This window comes from Telmatherina bonti (assembly GCF_933228915.1).
Source record: "Telmatherina bonti genome assembly, chromosome: 3".
Taxonomy (NCBI): domain Eukaryota; kingdom Metazoa; phylum Chordata; class Actinopteri; order Atheriniformes; family Telmatherinidae; genus Telmatherina; species Telmatherina bonti.
In genome coordinates this window covers 45606470-45627130 of record NC_136621.1, presented here as the reverse complement: position 1 = coordinate 45627130, position 20661 = coordinate 45606470, and the positions used below count along the sequence as shown (strand labels likewise).

The 20661-nt window shown below is 40.1% G+C and overlaps 1 protein-coding gene across 1 annotated transcript in view; it reads left to right on the top strand.

Moving 5' to 3' along the window:
• Positions 1 to 221: 221 nt before the first annotated feature.
• Positions 222 to 20661, top strand: part of LOC306772153 (equilibrative nucleoside transporter 1-like) — a 31011-nt gene continuing 10571 nt past the window's right edge. Inside the window, exons 1-6 of the mRNA XM_079261567.1 lie at positions 222 to 349; positions 1026 to 1107; positions 1920 to 2001; positions 9486 to 9658; positions 17568 to 17707; positions 17794 to 17928. Coding sequence (XP_079117693.1) covers positions 1082 to 1107; positions 1920 to 2001; positions 9486 to 9658; positions 17568 to 17707; positions 17794 to 17928 — 556 coding nt within the window. The 5' untranslated portion in view covers positions 222 to 349; positions 1026 to 1081. The remainder of the gene's footprint in view (positions 350 to 1025; positions 1108 to 1919; positions 2002 to 9485; positions 9659 to 17567; positions 17708 to 17793; positions 17929 to 20661) is intronic.

Here is a 20661-nt window from a genome sequence, read left to right as displayed (position 1 = left end):
GGAGAGAGCAAATACCTGGAGAAGTAAACTTCTGGAGAGAGCAAATACCTGGAGAAATAAACATCTGGAGAGAGTAAATACCTGGAGAAGTAAACTTCTGGAGAGAGTAAATACCTGGAGAGACATATAAAAGGATATTTATTTTTCACAGAAACATAATAGATTCTAAGCATTTCAAAGAAAACATCTGTAGAGCCAAACATTTGTTGTAAATACACATGCTGATGAAGTAACCATGAGCAGAATCAAATGTTTGGAATAAATAAATATCTGGACTCAAGGAAATCTGGAGACTGAAATATTTGGAACAAATGAACATCTGGAGAAAACCCACATCACAAAAGTGAAGGTAAAACCTGAAACTGTTTTCTGTTTCTATAGCGTCTTTTTTTTTTCTTCACTTCTAGAATAAATAATTTCTCTAGACCCCTAAGTGAACCGTAGCATACTGAAAAAAGGTTTTTACATTTTGACATTAGATAGTGTTTCCAGCTGTGTTAAAAACTGAAGCTATCAGGTTTAAGTTTCAGATGATCCTTGAATGTCTGACAGAGGATTATGCTGCTTCATGATCTTCATGCCATTTTCACATCATACATGTGCTTAAAGGAGGTTCCCATCCTTACAGGGTCCTCTTGACCATTGTGGAATTGTGTTTTACACTGTGATGTCACAGCTTTTCTGCATTTAATGAATTCAATAATACCAAAAGACTTACATTCATTACAATAAAAAAAAAGGCATTTCAAGACCAAAGTCCAGTTCTTAGTTTAATATTAATGTTTTAAATAACAAACAGTAGATAAGAGATTATAGATTGTTTAAAAATATTTTTGAGTCTCTGTTAATATTTAGTCTTTCTTGTTCTCATATTTCTTGCTTTTATTTAAATGGTACCCATGATTTTAACAAAAGCGGACTTAAATGCATATATTTCATTTCCTGGTTGAGCTGTTCAGAAACTCTGAACTCTTCTTATCTCAGAAACTGAAGTTTTCAACTGTCTTTCTGGACTCCTCCTTTAGTCAACGGCACATTCTGATCATCACACCAACACCTCTTCACTACTTCTCAGCTGAAAATGGCCACCGGCTCACCAAAAGACAAGTAAGAAAAATTCAACTGATCATTAATTAAATGCTTAGATCAATTGATCAATACATTAAAGTTTGGTTAATGATTATTGGAACTCTTTTTTTAAGGTTAAAGATTTTATACACACTTAAGTACACAAGCTGAAACTGCTGACATTTTTCTATCTTTTGATTGATATATTGATTAATTGCTTGATTAAATCAATATTTGAACACATTTTTTGGTCATGTGGACTAAATGTTTCAGCTGAAAGTTTTGTTTCTGCAGTATGAAGATAAATGGTTGACTGCAACTCACAGATAAACTGATAACACACACACACACACACACACCCGTCGAACACTTTAATGAAAAACAACCAGAATAAGGTTATCTGCTGCACCAGATAGCACAGTATGTTTGGCTCAAATGTGGCCTTGACTTACAGTGTTGACTAAACATGAATGTAGCTGGATAACTTGGTCACATGACCACCACATGTGGTACAAAGGAAACTTCCACAAGGAAGGCCTCCTCTATTTAGACCACAAAACTTGACTCAGTGACATAACTGTCTCCAAAAAGAGCCTGGATTCAGTCCAAACATGTCTGTTACTGGTTGTTGAGCTCCTCCTGATCACCACATGAACTCATTTTGATCTTCTTACAAACTAATTGTATTATAATATTATTGTATTATTATATTAATATTATTGTATTATTGTTGTATTATAATATTAATATATTATATTGAATTTCCCATTGTGGATTAATAAAGTATTTTTCATTCTTTCATTTCATTCATTCAAACTACTTATCAACTCCTTGTGATCTCCTCCAACCAGGTACTTTGGTGTTTGGTTGATATTCTTCATGCTTGGTCTGGGAACGCTGCTGCCATGGAACTTCTTTATGACAGCTACCACGGTCTGACATCACTTCCTGTTAAGGATTTTAAAAATAAATATTTGAAATTGTTTACATATTAAATGTTTATTTCATACATGGAAAAAAAAAGAACAAAATAAAGCAAACAAGCAGTAGACAGGCATGCAAAAAATCGAATTCACCCCATATGTTATAGCCCCTCCCACAGTGACTCATGTTTTTTATGTTGAATTTTTTATTTTAACATTACTTGCACAGATGTAAATGTAAATAAACCCATTAACCTTTTATGGGGCACTTACTGAAATAACTTGAAATTAGAAATTTTAACCTAAAATTGTCCTTCTGGTATGTAACATGACCTCTGTTCTGTTGTTTCCTTTTTTTAAAAATTTGTTTTATGCTTGAAATGAAAGAAAACTAAGTGATCAAAAATAGTCACTTACCAGATAAAGGGTTCATTTTAGCTGGAGTAATAAACTGCTATGAAGCAGATATGTATATTTTTCTTGTGAAAAATAATCCCTCAAATCCAAATGTTCTTGATAATTACTAAGTAAATTAACACAAAGTTGTTCTTGTTCAGTTACATGAGTTCTTGATTGAAAACCATATTTTAGAGAAATAGTCTGGTTTTAGGAAAACCCAAAGTACTGAAACATCCTTTAAAAATATACAGTAGATACAGTAGACCATCAGATTTTATTTAATAGACTCAGAAGTCAGGTGGGTCTCCCAGGTATTGTTTTGAAATGGGTTTTACTCCGTTTATGGCCGAGTTTTTAGTGAGTATGGATACATGCTGCACAAGGTCCCATGAAATTCAATTCAATTCATCTTTATTTAAATAGAGCTACTTCACAAAAATGTCATCTCAGGACTTTACATACACATCATTTCAAGGCAATCCGTAATAGAAACCTACTGATTGCATCAAATCATGACATCGATCCAATCCCCCATCCTGAGCTGCACGAGGCGACAGTGGGAAGGAAAAATCTCCCCTTTAACAGGAAGAAAACCTCCGGCAGAACCCGGCTCAGGGAGGACAGCCATCTGCCTCGACTGGTTGGGGTGGAGAGGACAGGAAAGACAGATCAACATGTACAACTGCACTTATTCAGGAAGACCTGCGGAAAAAAGGAGAAATAAGTTAGAGACGGCCATATTGGCATATATTTATACATTAATATATTAGAGAAATAGAGCGAGGTACTTCTCAGTGCATCAGGTAACATCCCCATTGCTACATAAGTAATGGATGGCTAGACTACCCATAACTATAAGAGCAATGAGCAGAACCTGGACAGTTGGGTCCCGTACATGCAGACTCCAACTCAGGAGATGCTCATATCCTAACTATAAGAATCATGGAAAAGGAAGGTTTTCAGCTCCATCTTAAAGGTGTGGAGGGAGTCTGCCTCCTGAACCCACGGTGGGAGCTGGTTCCATAAGAGAGGAGCCTGATAGCTAAAGGCCCTTCCTCCCATAGGACTCTTTGAGACTCTGGGAACCACCAGTAAACCTGCAGTCTGAGAGCAAAGTGCTCTATTTGGAATATATGGAACTATAAGATCTTTTATGTACAATGGAGCTTGGTCATGGAGAGCTTTATATGTGAGGAGAAGAATTTTAAACTTTATCCTGGATTTAACAGGGAGCCAGTGTAGAGAGGCTAAAACTGGTGAAATATGATCTCTCCTGCTAGTCCTCATCAGAACCCTCGCTGCAGCATTTTGGATCAGATGGAGACTTTTCAGGGCATATTTGGGACAACCCATAAATAAGGAATTGCAGTAATCCAGTCTGGAAGTAATAAAGGCATGGACTAATTTTTCAGCATCTGTCTGAGACAAGTTTCCCCTAATTTCTGCAATATTACGCAGGTGGAAGAAGGCGTTCTAGAAGCCTGTTTTACATGTGAGCTAAAAGACAAGTCCTGATCAATAATGACTCCAAGATTTCTCACAGTGGTACTGGAGGCCAGATTAATGCCATCCAGATTAATTACATAACTGGATGATTTTGTTCTAAGTTTTTCAGACCTGAAGATAACAACCTCTGTCTTGTCTGAGTTTAAAAGGAGAAAATTCAGAGTCATCCAGGTCTTGATGTCTGTAAGACATCTTTGTAATCTAAGAAACTGATTGGTTTCATCTGGCTTCATGGAAAGGTAGATCTGAGTGTCATCCGCATGGCAATGAACATTTATACCATGCTGCCTGGTGATATTTCCTAAGGGAAGCATGTATAATGTGAAAAGTATTGGTCCAAGTACAGAACCCTGAGGAACTCCATGACTTACCCTGGTGTGTGAGGAAGACTCATCATTTACATTTACAAACTGAAATCTATCAGATAAATATGACTGGAACCAGTCTAATGCGGTCCCTTTAATCCCAATAACATGTTCCAGCCTCTGTAGCAGAATATTGTGATCAATAGTGTCGAATGCAGCACTGAGATCTAAAAGAATGAGTCCAGACAGAAGTCCTTTATCTGAGGCCATGAGAAGATCATTAGACTTTCACCAGTGCTGTCTCTGTGCTATGATGAGCTCTAAATCCTGACTGGAACTCTTCAGATTGTTTCTGCTCAGATAGGAACATAGTTGGGTTGAAACTGAGAATTTTAGACCAGAAGGGGAGATTAGATATTGGTCTATAATTAGCTAAAACTCCTGGATCCAGAGTTGGTTTTGACGCAAGCTTTCTTAAAATAGTGAGGTATATATCCTATTAATAAAGATTAATTCATCAGGCTCAATATAAATGAATTGATTAAGAAACATATTTCCTTGAATAATCTGGTTGGGATGGGGTCTAAAACACAGGTTGAAGGTTTAGATGAAGCTATTATGTTGGTTAACTCGGAGAGCTGTACAGGCAAGAAACGGTCCAAATGACAATCAGCTTCTAAAGACGTCTGTAAGGCTGCTGCAGATGAAATAGCATTAGTAGTGTTCAGGTTATTACTGATTTCCTTCCTGATAGAAACTATTTTGTTTACAAAGAAACTCATAAAGTCGTCACAGCTGAGGTTGAAAGGAATAGATGGCTCAACGGCACTATGGCTCTTAGTCAGTCTGGTTCCAGTGCTGAAGAGAAACCTGGGGTTGTTCTTCTTCTCCTCTATCAATGATGAATAATAAGCTGTTCTAGCCACACGCAAGGCTTTTTATACACTATTAAACTTTCTTTCCAGACTATGTGACACTCTTCTAAGCCAGATGAACGCCATTTTCTTTCCAAACGTCTTGATGTCTGTTTTAAAGCTTGAAGCTGGGAATTAAACCGCCGGGCCCGCTTCTTCTGACTGGTTCTCTTCTTCTTTAGAGGAGCAACATTATCTAGTATTATACGCATTAAAGCTGTCATTCTAGCAACACATTCATGGACCTGTGTTGGAGTAAAGCTCGGATGGGTGTTTCCTGTCAGGTTAACACATGGTGTTGGAGGAAATACTGCTGAAATAGACTTCTTATATTTGTTAACAACACTATCTGACAAACATCGACTGTAATGAATTTTCTTCTCAGCCCTTGTGTAGTCAAGTATAGTAAACTCTAAAGTTATTAAAAAATGATCAGACAGAACAGGGTTATGAGGAAAAACTGTCAGTTGATCACTTCTGATGCCACATGTCAGAAGAAGATCCAGAGTGTGACGATGAGAATGAGTCGGTCTGTGGACATTTTGGGAAAATCCAATTGAACTTAATATAGAGTTAAAGGCAATGTTTAAACTGTCATGTTCATCATCAAGATGAATGTTAAAATCCCCCAGAACAATAACTTTATCAGTATTCAGCACTAAGTCTGATAAGAGGTCTGAGAAGTCAGTTAGGAACTGTGAGGAAGATCCAGGTGGACGGTAGACTACTACTAGGAGAAGTGGCTTCTCTGATTTCCATCTTGGGTGGGAGAGACTAAGAGTCAGGTGTTCAACGCTATTGGAACTATTTTTATGTTTAGGACTAATCAATAGTTCTGATTTAAAGATAGCTGCCAGACCTCCTCCTCGTCCTGTAGTTCTGGGAACATGAACATTTAGACAATCTGGTGGAGTCGATTCATTAATACTAACATGATCCTCCTGCTGCAGCAGGTTTCCGTAAGACAGAATAGATCAATATGATGATCAGTAATCAGGTCATTGATTAACAGAGACTTCGACACAAGAGATCTGATATTCAATAAACCGCATTTAATGGTTTTATTATTATGTCTGATTGGATTCATTGTTTTGATATTAATGAGGTTTTTATGATTTACTCCCCCTGTGCTGTTTTATTCTTTCTGGGTGGTGGGGGGGCAGATACCATCATTATGGGTTTTGGGGAGGGTGGTGACAGCGGTGAGATTACAGAAAAGCATGTGAAACTACAACTCTGCTTCCTAGTCTCAGTCCTGAACAGTCATGGGTTTAACTGACTAATAAAATGATCCATGTTCCTAGAAACGAGAGCTGCTCCATCCACTGTGGGATGAATCCCGTCTCTCCTAATAAGACCAGGTTTTCCCCAGAAGCTTTTCCAGTTATCTATAAAGCCCACATTTTGTTCTGGGCACCACATAGACAGCCAGCGGTTAAAGGATGACAAACAGCTAAACATGTCATCGCTGGTCAGGTCTGGCAGGGGTCCGGAGAAAACTACGGAGTCTGACATGGTTTTAGCAAAGTCACACACTGAGGCAACATTTACTTTGGTGATCTCTGATTGGTGTAACCGGGTGTCATTTACCCCAACATGAATAATAATCTTGCTGTATTTACATTTATCTTTAGCCAGCAGTTTTAAGTAAGATTCAATGTGGCCTGCTGTGGAACCTGGAATGTATTGACTACGATCCCTGGAGTATCTATCGCCACGATTCTAACTATGGAACGAAATCTTACATTTCTCACAACTGAGTCTCCACTTATCAAAGTCGTTGGAGAGGAGTGTGACAGAGGCTTTACCTGAGGTGGTGATGTAGCGGGACGGGCAGCACTGCGGATGGAGGTTCGTTTTGTAGCCAGGGTAAAGGACGGCTTGGACCTGCAAGCCTTACTGCAGCGCTCGGGCACAGGGAGAGGAAAGCACCATGGTGCCCGTGAGCTGCTGGTCGTCGCTTAAGGGGGGGGGAATCCGCCAGACTGAGGACGTCAAACCTTTTGTAACAGGGGATGTCGATTGGTGGAAGTGTGCTGCCGTGAAGCAACATGGAACCAGGGCTCTTGTTGGCTCGTTGTGGAGCTGACCGGGATCTTTGGTTTAACTCCAAGATGCAACCAGGTCTCTGGATCGGTGAACTGTGGAAGGGTCTTAACAGGGGGATGGCCATCAATATTAGGCTAGTTGGGGAACGCTGCTCCAACATCCACAGCTGCACGGCAGGGAGCGGTGGCATCAGGATCTTGGGAATCCATTTTTGGATCACGGATGATAATGGTGTCCATCATGATCTCAACTTCTCGAAAATGATGCAGATTTGATGTCCATGACTTCAGTTCGGCTATTTTTTTCAGCCAGGTGTAAACAACCGATACAACCAGAGGGGGACAGAGAGGTTAGCAGAGCCATTTTGAGTGTCCTGTAAACATTAGCAACTAGCTAACATCCACCAGGCCTGGTTGACAGGATCTCAGCAGAGAGATGTCCATGCTCTGGTGAGTCTGTTGTTGATTTAAGTTTTATCTTGTCCAGAGGTTGAGATAAAACTCAGACTACTGGAATGAATTTGAGGTCAAATCTGGGCTGGGTTAGGCAGAGATTGTCCTCAAGGAAACTACGGTCAGAGGACTTGGGTAAGTGTTGTCAAGCGGAAGTGGAAAAGAGTGTGGGGTTCCCCAAGGATAAATTTTTGGCCCAGTAGGCCAGAGACCTGGTATTGCTTTTCACAGCTATGATGATACACAGCTCCATATCACCATATCTCCTGGTGACCTAGAGCCAGTCAATACTCTTCTAAACTGTATTTCAGATATTCGTTCATGGATGGCAGAGAATTTCTTACAACTCAACCAGGACAAAATTGAGGTTTTAATTATCAGTCCTGAAGACAAGAGATCATTTTACACAGACTGCGCGAAGACGGTTTCCATCCCTCTCAGTGTGAGAAATCTGCGTGTTTTATTTGACTCTGAGCTGAATTTTATTCCACACATCAGAAATGTCACAAAAACAGGATTTTATCATCCAAAAATGTTGCCAGACCCATTTCTCTCTCTTGCCAGCACAGAAATGATGATGCATTTACCTAGTTGAATTGATTGCTGCAGCTCCCTGCTCTCTGGTCTTCCTAAGAAAAGAACTTCCAGTTTGCAGTTACTCCAGAACTCAGTGGCACGAGTTTTGATGAAGAAGGTGGGAACACATTATACCAGTTTTAAAACTGTTGCATTGGCTCCCTGTGTGTTTCAGGGTTGATTTTTAGATTCTTTTAGTCATTTATAAATGTCTTAATGGTCTTGGACCTTCCTATTTATCTGACCTCTGTTTAAGATGTGAGCCTAAAGTCCTCTGACCTTTTACTTGTTCCTAAAGTAGGAATCAAAACTTATGGCAAGGCCTTGTTCCCTCATCATGGTCCCATCTGGGGAATCGCCTGCCGGAGAACCTCAGGGCTACAGAGACTACCGATGTTTTTAAAAAAGACCTTTTTAGTTTGGCTTTTAGATTATCTTATCCAGTTTTTAGTCTACGTAGGCATTGCTTATTTAAAGTTGTTCTATTTTTATTCACTTGTTTATTTTTATCTTATTTTATCACTTTATTGTTTCAATATTTAATTACTTTGATATTTTTTTATTCTTATATTTGATTGTTTTCAGCTCTTCTTTGTTGGTCTTCGCCTTGTTTGATTTCTTTAAGCTTTGTTATTCCAGCGTTTCATATTGTTTCTTCATGCTGTGCTAAGCCACATGTTTATTCTTTTTTATGAGTAAAGAGACAAGATTACTTTATACTCTATTGTCATTTATTTCAGGGGTCCAACACATTTTATTGAGTAGAATCACCCCAAGAATTTCATTAACTGTATCTGCATTTTTAACCATCTAATAAACTTTCAACTCTCCAGTTACCAACATTATTTATATCTCTCGTGTTCCATTATCATTTTTATAATCACAAGCATCAATAAAACAAAGAGTTGTATAATGAGCAAATAACACTAAATTCAATACTTTTCATACCTTACATGCACAGAAGGAATGATTAATCTCAACACCTACCCCTGGGGGGACCCACAAGTAATGTTCAAGCAATCAAAAAAGCCCTCTCCAAACTTGACTAACTGCTTTCTGTCACTCACTTCTGTAAAACTGATCCCCTGACAACATATCATCTTAGCTTAATCAATTTCAATGTTTATTCATTCGATTTTTTATTTTTAAAAGTATATATTGTTTCTGTTCAAATAATAGTTACAAAAACAGAAACATGACAATATCTGAAAAAGTGAAGAGTTTGTTCTACTCTGCAGGAAGAATTTCAACTGGCAAAAATAATTACTACAGCAGATATATGTTTCTTTACAGTACTTCACCAGCCGCCTGAAAGACTCGTCATCTCATGATGTCTCAATCAATCAGACGAAGGCAACAGATGACCGTCGAAATGTCCTCGAGGCCAAATTCAACAATGTTATGACACTTTGTGCAATGGTGCCATTGCTGCTCTGCACCTGCCTTAACTCCTTACTGCACTCTCTGTAAGTACTCAAAGATACTAAATGTGACTGACATTAACCAATCAAAAGGCAAGTTTATTTGTACATCAAAATTCATGTGCAATACAATTCCAAGTGCTTAAAGCATTTGACACATCACAGTGGGGTGCAGGAAGAATTAAAATCAAACTAAAAAGAAATTAAATTAAAAAAAAAAAAAAAAAGCTCTTGTATGATGAGTTAACAGCTGTTTTAGTTATAAATAAATACAGTTTTCAAACAGATTTAAATAAAAAGCTTAAATAAAGTTTTAACAAAGTTTCAGCAAACCTGCAGACTTCTAGGTTTGTTCTGCAATGAGGAGCATAAAACCTGAACGCTGCCTCTCCATGTTTGGTTCTGATGCAGGAAGCAGAAAGCCTGATGACCTGCGGGATCTGGTTGGTTCATAACAAACCATGACATCCTAAATATATTTAGGCCTGGAACCATTTAGTGCTATATAAACTAAAAACAGATTTTACAAGTCAATGTAAAGATCTGATGACTGGACTGTATGATCCAGGTTCCTGGTCTTAGTGAAGACTGGATCAGCAGCATTCTGCAATTACATCTGTCTGGTGGGCTTGAGGAAGACCACTAAGAACTGTGGTACAGTACTATAGTTCACGAAAGAGAAAGCGGAAAAATCCTGCTAAGTCATCAGACCTAGATTTCTGGCTATGTTGTTGGTTTTGAACTTAACTGTTTAAAGCTGATTTATAATCCATTCTATTTTATTCTACAGTCATTTAGACGCTTTTCTCCAAAGCGACTTCCATATGAGTGAGAACAACACAAGCAGGGAATCACACAGTAGAGGACGTCGTAGGAAGGTGCTGGTGGACTGTCCTGTTGGACGCAGGTCCTTCCATGAAGTGCTACAGGCTTTTTTGTTTGTTTGTTTTTTTTTTTTTTTGTTTTGTTTTCACCCTTCACAACCCATAATATCACTGATGTTATAATACAAAGAACACCATAAAGTTTGTTACAAAGAACTGGGCTAAGTTCTCTAACTTTCCAACAAATACAGCTATACTAAGTGTTGAAATTCTCCTTGAAGAGCTGAGTCTTCAGCTGGGTCTTAAAAGTAGACAGGGACTCTGCAGAGCGGACAGAGTTTGGGAGATCATTCCACCATCGTGGCACAACAGAGGAAAAGAGTCTGGCTGGTGATTTAGTCCCACGTATTGGTGGTAACATGAGGCGTCTTTCACTCGTGGAACGTAGCTGTGGAGAGGGAGTGTAGGTCTGTGTAGGTTAGGGTTAAAAAGTATATTTTCAGTTTAGTCTTCATTTGACAAACGGAAGTTCTGGAATATTCATTCTTTAACCTGATCAATGCATTTGATCAGTTTGGTTTGGACTTTAATCTCTTTGTAAGATGTTTGTTTGTGTGCATTTCACATAACTATGGCCACATATTTTGTTATTTTTTATCATTTAAGCAAGTGGGTGCATGTAGATGTTGAACAACAGTGGCCCCAAAATGGAGCCTTGGAGAAATCCACAGCTTATTTTAGCTAACTTAGATTTATAGTTACAGTTGCTGTCATAATCATTCAACCCACACTGCAAATTAGGCTGACTTGTAAAATCTACAAACAAGCAGATGTTTCCAATAAACAATCAACCGTTGACGAGCTCAACACAACTGATATAACAAGTTGACATTCCACAGGCCCCTAAAGTTTCAGTTTACTTTCATTGCTCCAAAATGTTTTAGGCTCCTTTTTGTTGTGCTGAACAAGTTTGAGAGGATGTTTCCTGTGCTTTTGGGTCTGTAGTGATGTACACCTTGGAGTTGGGCATGGAAACTGGAAATTGAAATCGCATTGCCTGCAGCCACCAACTCTTACTGCAGGTCTTCTGCAGTCAGTCGAGGGTTTTTAACCACAGATCTCTTTAGGAATGTTGTAGCAGCCATTAGGTATGTTTCCATTACACACTGAGTTGTGCAAAAACTAAATATTGCAATAAAAAAGATGCTAATGAGAACACCCACAATTTAAAAGAAAAAGTCTCATCGCTAAAAAGTTTTTACACATTTCAATATAGAAATATATTGCAAAAGTGTATTGGAAACTCTTTTTTTTTTGCATTTACGTGTCCCAGGACGTGAGATGGGGGTGTCATGAGACCAGTTCATTTCCAGTAAAGATGGCGTGATGTGGAACAAACAACAGCAAATTTCGGAGTTTTAGAAAAGAAAATGAGGGTTAAAAGCTTAAAAAAATTGCAGTAAATTCTCCCCAGCTAGTAGAAAGTATAATAATGCTATCTGGCTACCTTGCATAAGCTGCAATTCTTGTAAAAACTTATGAGAGCAATGAGATTTTACAAGACTTGAGGCTAATGCGCTAAAAACTGTTCAATGGAAACACCCGCAAATCACAATTGTTTCTTGAAACTTAGAAATATCACTGCCATGTCCAGGTAGTGCAGTCACTCTTCCTTCAGTGAGGGACTTGTTGACTGTGCTGGGAATGATCCAGGCAGGCAGACAGGACTGGCTGGGAGATGGTCCGAGCTGGCAAGGCAGGGCTGTGGATTGTCTCAGGTGAGGTTTACACCTAGAAGAGGCAACGATCCAGCGTCGACTGGTGAACAGCTTGGGGCTTATAAGCAGGTGAAGAGCATGATCCTGATTCTGCTCAGCTGTGCAGCCTTAACCACAGGCCACGCCTCCGCCAGACACCACAGAGAGCTACACCCAGGTTGGAAATCCATGACAGTCTGCCCTGGGGGGCCGGTGCCCGGCGGGGCCGGTCCTCGCTGGTCCGGGCCTGCTGGGGCCTGTTCCCCCTGACTGCGGGGGACTCTGGCTGGGACCCCCCTCTGCCGCCTCCTGGGTCGGTGCATGGCTGGCTCCGGGGTGGGGCGGTTAGGGTCTGCGCCTGGGGATGGCTGCCGATGGCCCTGGTCTCCGGGGTACTCCTGGCGTGCCTCTTGCCTTTGTGTGGGAGGGGTCACACTGGCATGGTCTTCTCTGAACACGTTCCACTCTGCATGTTCTGCATGTGACACAGTCACCGAGTCGTCTGCAGGTTTATTCACTAACAGCAGCTAGTTTTCTCATTTCTGTTTGTTTCTCATTTATGTTTAACTTTTTAGATTCATAGTTTAGTTACTATGATCTAAAACTGGCTTGTATGTGTATGTATATGTGTTAATACTGGCGAGTGTGTACATGTTTGTACGTATGTATGTGTGTGTGTGTGCATAGAGGTGTGTGTGTGTATATATATATATATATATATATATCTATCTATCTATCCATCTATATATATATATATATATATATATATATATATATATATATATACATATATATATATATATATATATATATATATATATATATATATATATATATATATATATACCAGGCACGTGCTGTGAGTTCTAGGCTTAGGTAGGCAGTGGCAAATTGCAGGGGGCAATTTTTATTTTTTTTTTTAATGAATTGATCATTTATAAAAAGTTCCCTACTTAATCTAACAAAACGTTTGATTCTCACAGTAATTTTACGTCACAACAACGAGTAGGACAAATAACATTATGGTTATATGCCTTTGTGAATATATTTTTGTGTGCACCATCCCGCTCTAAACTCGTGGACATGCTCGTTCGCACAGCAGCGTGCACGCATGAGCCTGGACATACATACACACAGCCATTTGTGACTGGCCATCTACCCATCCAGCAAACCAGCCTTTCCGCACCAAGTGCAGCAGCCAAAGCTTCGTATCATCACTAGAACTATAACAGCACTTAAAACTATTATTCCTGACAAATTCCCAGTTTATTAGAACATTTCCTCTACACGGCCATCTAAGGGAAATCTAATTTAATCAACCTGACACAGAATACAGAGCAGAAATGCTCAATTTTCCGACATACAAGTTACAAGTTGCCACATCCCCAAAATTCCCGTAAGTCATAACGGAGAATCTTAATGCACATCCAGCTGAGCCATATGGACCGTCCACGTTTACGCAACTCACAGCTCAGCCTGGTTGTTTCCCAAATGCAATAAGTAGAGAGACTGACAACTCGGAGCTGTCTGCGGCGCTGAAACGTCGGTATCTCCAGGGTCCACACCCCAGATAGACATTTAATGTAAAGATACCTGAACGCAACACCAACAAGAATACTCTACTGCACCCATGTGCAGCTCCTCGTGCCGTTGTTATGCAATTTACACAGTTATTAAGGTTTAAGAATTTTTAAAAAAAAATATTTATGTCAGTCTTAAAGCATTTTAGATCCATAAAACAACAAGGTGATGTTGGACCATAATCACCACATGGCTTACACGTGAACACCGCCATAACAACAGAGAGGGAGGGAGATTGTTATGCTGACGTAAGTGCGTGGCATTCACAGTGTTTCTGGTCATCTGTGAGCTGTACAGGCCAATAAGGTCGGCCTTTAGCCTCACAAAATCAAAATGTTCCCATATTTAGCAAGGCTGTGCAGTTTTGCATCATCAAATTTGGCTGATAATCCATCAAAATGTCGATGATTGATTAAAGTCAGAAAATCCAGCTCTCCCAAGTTCTTGAATCTGGCCTCCATGTGCAAGTTGATGTTATCCAGGATGCGGTAAAACAGCTGACATGGCTCCATCCAGCCGCTGGCTGCGTGTCGCTGTGCACCAAGCTCAGCACGTTGCACCGCTGCTGAAACTGCTCAGAAAATGAGTCAAAGGACTCGCGCTGGTTCCTCAAGACTTTCATCGTGTCTCTGACCCGTAGAGATCAGAATCCTATGTCCATCACCTTGGCCTGAAGAACACGGAATAATGTGTCTTTCTCTGTGAAAACCGCGCCGTACACCATGAGGAGGAAGCAGGTCGACGCTTTGGAGAGCCAGATGCTGAAACCAGAGGCCAAAGTCAGAGCTGGTCCGTCCCAGTCATCAGGGTTTTCCTGAATGAGCCTGAACACCTCAAGAAGTTCTGCATAGTGGGACAAGACGGTCTGAACAAGCCTGGAGGTCCACCGGGTCGCTGCTGCACGTGGAACGAGTCTTCTGACCACTTCATCCAGCAGATTACTGCTGAAAGAAGCAGCAAGGCCTTCCAGAGGCTTGAAAAAGACTTTACAGTCTGGGATCACCTGTGCAGACTGCGAGAGGACGAGGTTCGGTTTGTTCCGTAACAGTCAGTAAACAATGCCTCGGGTACTTTTTCTCTGATCTTTGCCTGCACTCCGTTTAGCTGCGATGCCAGAACTGATGCACCATCATATGTCTGTGCGACCAGCTTGTCTAACTGGTCCAGGACACCCATGATATAGCTGCCGATTGCTGTTGCTCTCCTGTCATCATTGACATCATCAAAGCCCAGAAAAGCCTCCTTCACCTCACTGCCAGACACGTATCTTAAAATAATGGAGAGTTGGGCCTTATTTGTGATGTCTGTGGTTTCGTCTACCTCCACAGCAACAAACGGTGCCACACCCACTTCTTCTGTTATATTGTCCCTAAGAACATCTGCAGTCGCCTCAATCAGGTCCTTCTGAATCCTGTTGGAAGTTCCAGAAAACACCGTGGATGAAGCCAAGTGGGCGGAGAGACTAGCATCCTTGCTAGCTAGCAGGTGCAGCACCTCAATGTAATTTACCCGGTTTGAGGAGTTTCCAGTTTCATCGTTCCCACGGAAAGCCAGCTCTTGTTTTCCGAGGAAACACACAACATCTATGACACTTTTGAGGATTACTCTGTTCTTCCTCACGGTTTCATTATGCGTGCTAATGCCCAGCCGCCTTTGCTCATCCAAAGCCAGGTCAGTTCTGCGGGGACCAAATGTTTTCAGAGCAATCTGGCTCTGAATGTGGACCAGCGGTTTTTCATGTGTGGCTATGGCACAGGGCAAGTTGTTTAAATCATCCAGCATTAGTCCAGACATTGTCAGAGGCGCCGCCAAAAAGCAAACATGGAAAACAGAACAGCCGGTTCAACTTAGGACATCCACACAGTCAATCCTTCCTTTTGTACCATTCACTCTGAAAAGTATGGACAATTTTATGACCCTGAAGATCAGGAAGCTCAGGTGTCAGTCTCCGATCATTCAAAACTTTTTCCTCAAAAGAAAGACGTGAAAACTGTTTCAGCCTCTCAAGAGAAGTCATTTTGCCGGTGAGCCCACCAGCAAACTTCAGACCAGAGGATCAATTCACAAATTCCCTCTTAACGTACATAGATTATTTAGTATAGTATTTAGTATAGATCTTAGATCATCATAGTACAGTAACGTAAAAAGGCAGATCACTACGCTGCCTAGCGTAAAAAGGCAGCATAGTGATCTGCCTTTTGACGTACATAATCTTTATATTAGAAACTAACTGCACATGCGCGAACACACCCCGCTGGGATAATATGGGAGGTAAAGGCAGAGAAGCGCTGTGCCTTCAATAGAAGGCGTGGCCTATATCATATTAACGCAGTGAGTCACTTATGAAGCTTCATTTCATGGCCATGAGGGGGCGCTGTTGATGTTTTTATTTTTATTGAACTATGAGGAGCACTAAATGCCAGCACTTTCAAGCATTACAAGCATTAAGAAATTATAATTAGAAAATGTATATGAAAGATCAGTAATTATAAAATAAAAGCTTTTTAAAAAAAATGTTTTAAAAAATGAAATCACTACTGTTAAATTATTTAATTTGATCCCTTTTGTCTTGGCTAGGTACTGCCGACCCTGACTGCACACCACTGATGTATACGTATGTGTGTATGTATGTGTGTATAAATGTACACATCTGTAGGTTGGGTTTTTTTTTGTTTTGTTTTGTTTTTGGGGTTTTTTTCAGGTTTTTTTTATGGTTCTTTTTTTTCTTTCCTTTCCCTTTATCTCTTTCACTTTTCCGATGAGGTGTTTCTCTTCTTTCTCTTTCTGTCTTTCTTCTGCCCTCTCCGGTCCAGCAGTACAAACTCTACAATTCAAATAATAATGCAAAATAAATATAGAAATAAAATAAAAATTCAGAAAGTCAAGGGGATCATTATATCTATAAAGTTTCCCTTCTGCTCAGCAGAACAGCATCCAGACCATCATTCTGCTTGCCTAAATGCTGGACAAGACACAAAAAAAGAAAGAAAAAAAAAACCTCTGCAGATGATCCAGAACCAGCAGCACGTCTGGTCTTCAACCAGTCCAAACGGGTTCATGTCACTCCGCTGCTAATCGCTCTTCACTGGCTTCCAGTTGCAGGGCATCAGATTCAAAGCTTTGCTTCTGGTTTACAAAACAATAAGTCAAACGTCTCCTGTCTACCTTCACTCCTCCATCCAGAGCTACACTCCCTCTCCACAGCTATGCTCCACCAGTGGAAGATGCCTAGCGTTACCATGACTACTTGGGACTAAATCACCACCAGACTCTTTTACTCTGTTGTTCCACGATGGTGGAACGACCTGCAGAACTCTGATCTGCACAGTCCTGATCTGCTTTTAAGAGCAAGCTGAAGATTCAGCTGTTTGAGGAATATTTCTGCACTTAGTTTACCTCTTCTGCTTGTCAAAATGAGTTAGAGAGATTTGTTCATCTCTTCGATAGTGCTATATACACTGTGCAGTTACACCAACAAGTACTGTATGATAAACGGTTTCTTGTAATTAATAGAAAAGAATAGAATAGTTAATTATCTAATCAGTGACTGACTTTGTAACCCTTTCAACTGATTTATCTGTGATGTTTTTGCTGCTGTGAAGCACTTGGCCAGCAGAGATTGTTCTAATCATCTACATAAACTTCATTGATTCTACGTTGTATCCATTAATTATCTGTGCTTTTTTTGGAAGTGAAACATGTCTAAATGTTTTGCAGTTATTATTTACATGATAAAAAGTTCTGGCCTCCTTTTTTTTTTTTTTTTTTATCATTTCCTTAATCTTTCATAAGAATTCCTCAGCGTCTCCGTGTGATGGGTAGCCTCCTCGTCATCATGCTCATCTTCATCATAACTGCTATCCTTGTCAAAGTTCCTCTGGAGCCGCTGCCCTTCTTCTCTGTTACCATGGTGAAGATTGTGGTCATCAACTGTGAGTTTTAGCTTGTTTGTTTGTTTACAGCCTTTGGGGCAGTGCTGCAGGGCAGTTTATCTGTTTGTTTGTTTGTTTGTTTACAGCCTTTGGGGCAGTGCTGCAGGGCAGTTTGTTTGGGATGGCCGGCTTGCTGCCTGCTTCATACACGACTCCCATCATGAGCGGTCAGGGACTCGCTGGAACCTTTGCAGCCTCGGCCATGATCTGCGCAATCGCAAGTCTGATAAATAACATGTCAATAAGTCACTATTTATGTGAATGATATTTATTGTACTTCTTTGACTATTTAATATTTGTTCTGTTAACTCCAGGGACTGGGGAAACATAGCCAAAGATTACAAAAAGCTGGACTTATCCGATTATCTTGTTTAAAATCGCTGTCCAATTTAAAACCCAAATTAGAAAGGTTTTAAAAACCAATATAAAAAAAGAAAAAACCCAAATCAACTGGGAGAAGGGTCACTGGACCCATTTAACCCCAAACGCAAAAACCTCAATTTTCTTTTTGTTAAAGTTTCAGACACTTCAGCTTGGTACACACATAAGGATTTTCTTAAATCTGAAGAGATTTTTTTATCTGCTGGAGGCCCCACACAGACATAAAATTCAGGAATTTAACCGCTTTGAATGTCTTGGGGTGTGCTCTGATCATTTTCGCACACCACAAACACTAAATTATTATCTCACACAAGTCCTCTATCTCATCCTCCAAGACAGAAAACTAGCATGAGAAAACATAACAAAAAGAAATATGACCAGACAACAAAGCACCCACAATGGAAGTCAAAGGAATAGTGGTGGTCTTGGGACCACTGATGACAGAAAAATCCCAAACTTAAACAAACAACAAAAAAAAAGGACTTTGGAAAACAAAACTCTGCACACACCCCTCCCTCCTTCATAGAAAACATAACTAAACAAAACTATATTTCTGGCTTCGGACTGTCAACATTTTATTTAATGTTTTGGTTTTTTTTTTACTTAAAGCTTATGTTTAATTAACTTACATTTTTTCTTAAACTGATGTTAATTTCCTTTAATATGTCTGTTTAGCTATTGCATATGTGACAGTAACAGCAGCACTCCACACCACTGTGGGTTCATACACAAGATGACGAGGAGGATTACAAGGATGTTTATTTATCCTGCAACACAGCAGGTAACATGGAAAGGGTTAGCAGTCTCGATACAACATGAATCAAAGCAAGAGGCTCTCCTCTGTTCTAACTCTGACCCTCTGCAAACATAAGAAAATTTAACCCACTTGTGGTTATAAAAAAAAAAAAACCCATAACAAAGAAACATATTGGTAATCACAGTTCATTCATTCATTCATTTCTAAACCACTTATTCCAATTCAGGGTGGTGGGGAAGCTGGAGCCTATCCCAGCTGGCTTTGGGCAACAGGCAGGGTACACCCTGGACAGCTCGCCGCTCCATCGCAGGGACACACAGAGACACACAACCACTCACTCCTAGGGGCAGTTTAGAGTAACCAATTAACCCAACATGCATGTCTTTGGATGGTGGGAGGAAGCCGGAGAACCCAGAGAGAACCCACGCATACACGGGGAGAACATGCAGACTCCACACAGAAAGGCCACCAAACCTTGCCCCAGCCAAGGATCGAACCAGTGACCTTCTTGCTGTGAGACCACCGTGCAACCCATAGTATACAATAAATTGTATTAAATGCAATTAAACCTCCCAAATAATCCATTACGAGGCTTTAAACTGAAAAACACATTCACCATGATTTGAACAAAAAAGTAGAATTCACATGGAAAACACAGTAATTCCACGCTAAAGAATTACTTAATTGGTCATATATAGAAAGCCAGTTCATGCAAACACAAAATGCAGGTAAAAATGTCATGAAAATAATATTTAAAGATGCAAAGTACATCATCTGTAACACAGAATGGCATGGGTTTGCACCAGTGGTGTGCAGTCAGGGTAGGCTTTGTCTACCCAAGGCTGAAAAGAAGTAAATGGAATAATTTCACTTTAATTACTTTACATATTTTTTGATCTTATAAATTATTATCTTTAATATAACCTTTCAGATGATAATCTGATATCGCCTGTAGAACCTATTGATCTAAAACTGATGGCATTTATTCCCAATAATGACTCAACAGCACCTCCTCCTGGCCAGGCAGAGAAGCTGCACAACGATCCGCCGAGGCCGTAGACGGTAGCCTGCTCTGCCTTTTCCTCTCATATCATCACAACATGTGTTCGCGCATGCGCCGTCCGCTCCTCCATAGAAAATTATTTACGTAAAAAAGCAGATCACTACACTGCCTTTTTACATTACTGTGCGATGCTGATGGTCTACGTACGTTCACAAAGAATCAGTGAATTGATGCTTCACTCTCAACAATGGGTGACGTTCTCACCGGAGGGATGATGCTGCTACAGATGCCCAAACAATGTTCACGTCTTTCTTTTGAGGAAAAACATCCGCATACGCTCCTGGTTGCCATGACAAACAAAGTTAAATAGTCTGTGGACTGCGACTGAATCTTTTAGCTTTGCAGGTTTTTGATGGTGTCTTATGATCCTGGTAGGGTTAGATTAAGCAGGCTCTTACCTACCTGCACATTTAAACAATGTCTGTGTGTCCAGCTCAGTTTATGACTGTCTGCCTAACAAACCCTAGAGTTCATGGCACGTGCGTGGTGAGCCCCAGCCTCAGGACAACATGAATCTTAACACATGAAATGAGATGAAGCTAAGTTAACTTCATTAACAAAGACTCCAGCAACTTGTTTTGGGCTATAAAATCACAGTAAATGCCCAACTCAGATGGCATCAAAGAAAACAAAAATTAAACAATAAAATATTAAATGTAAATATAAAAGAGTCCAGAAAACCAATAATTGTCTCAGACTATGTGAGAGCATGTCTTACCACAGAAAGATGGTTGCTCCTCTTTGCAATGCACA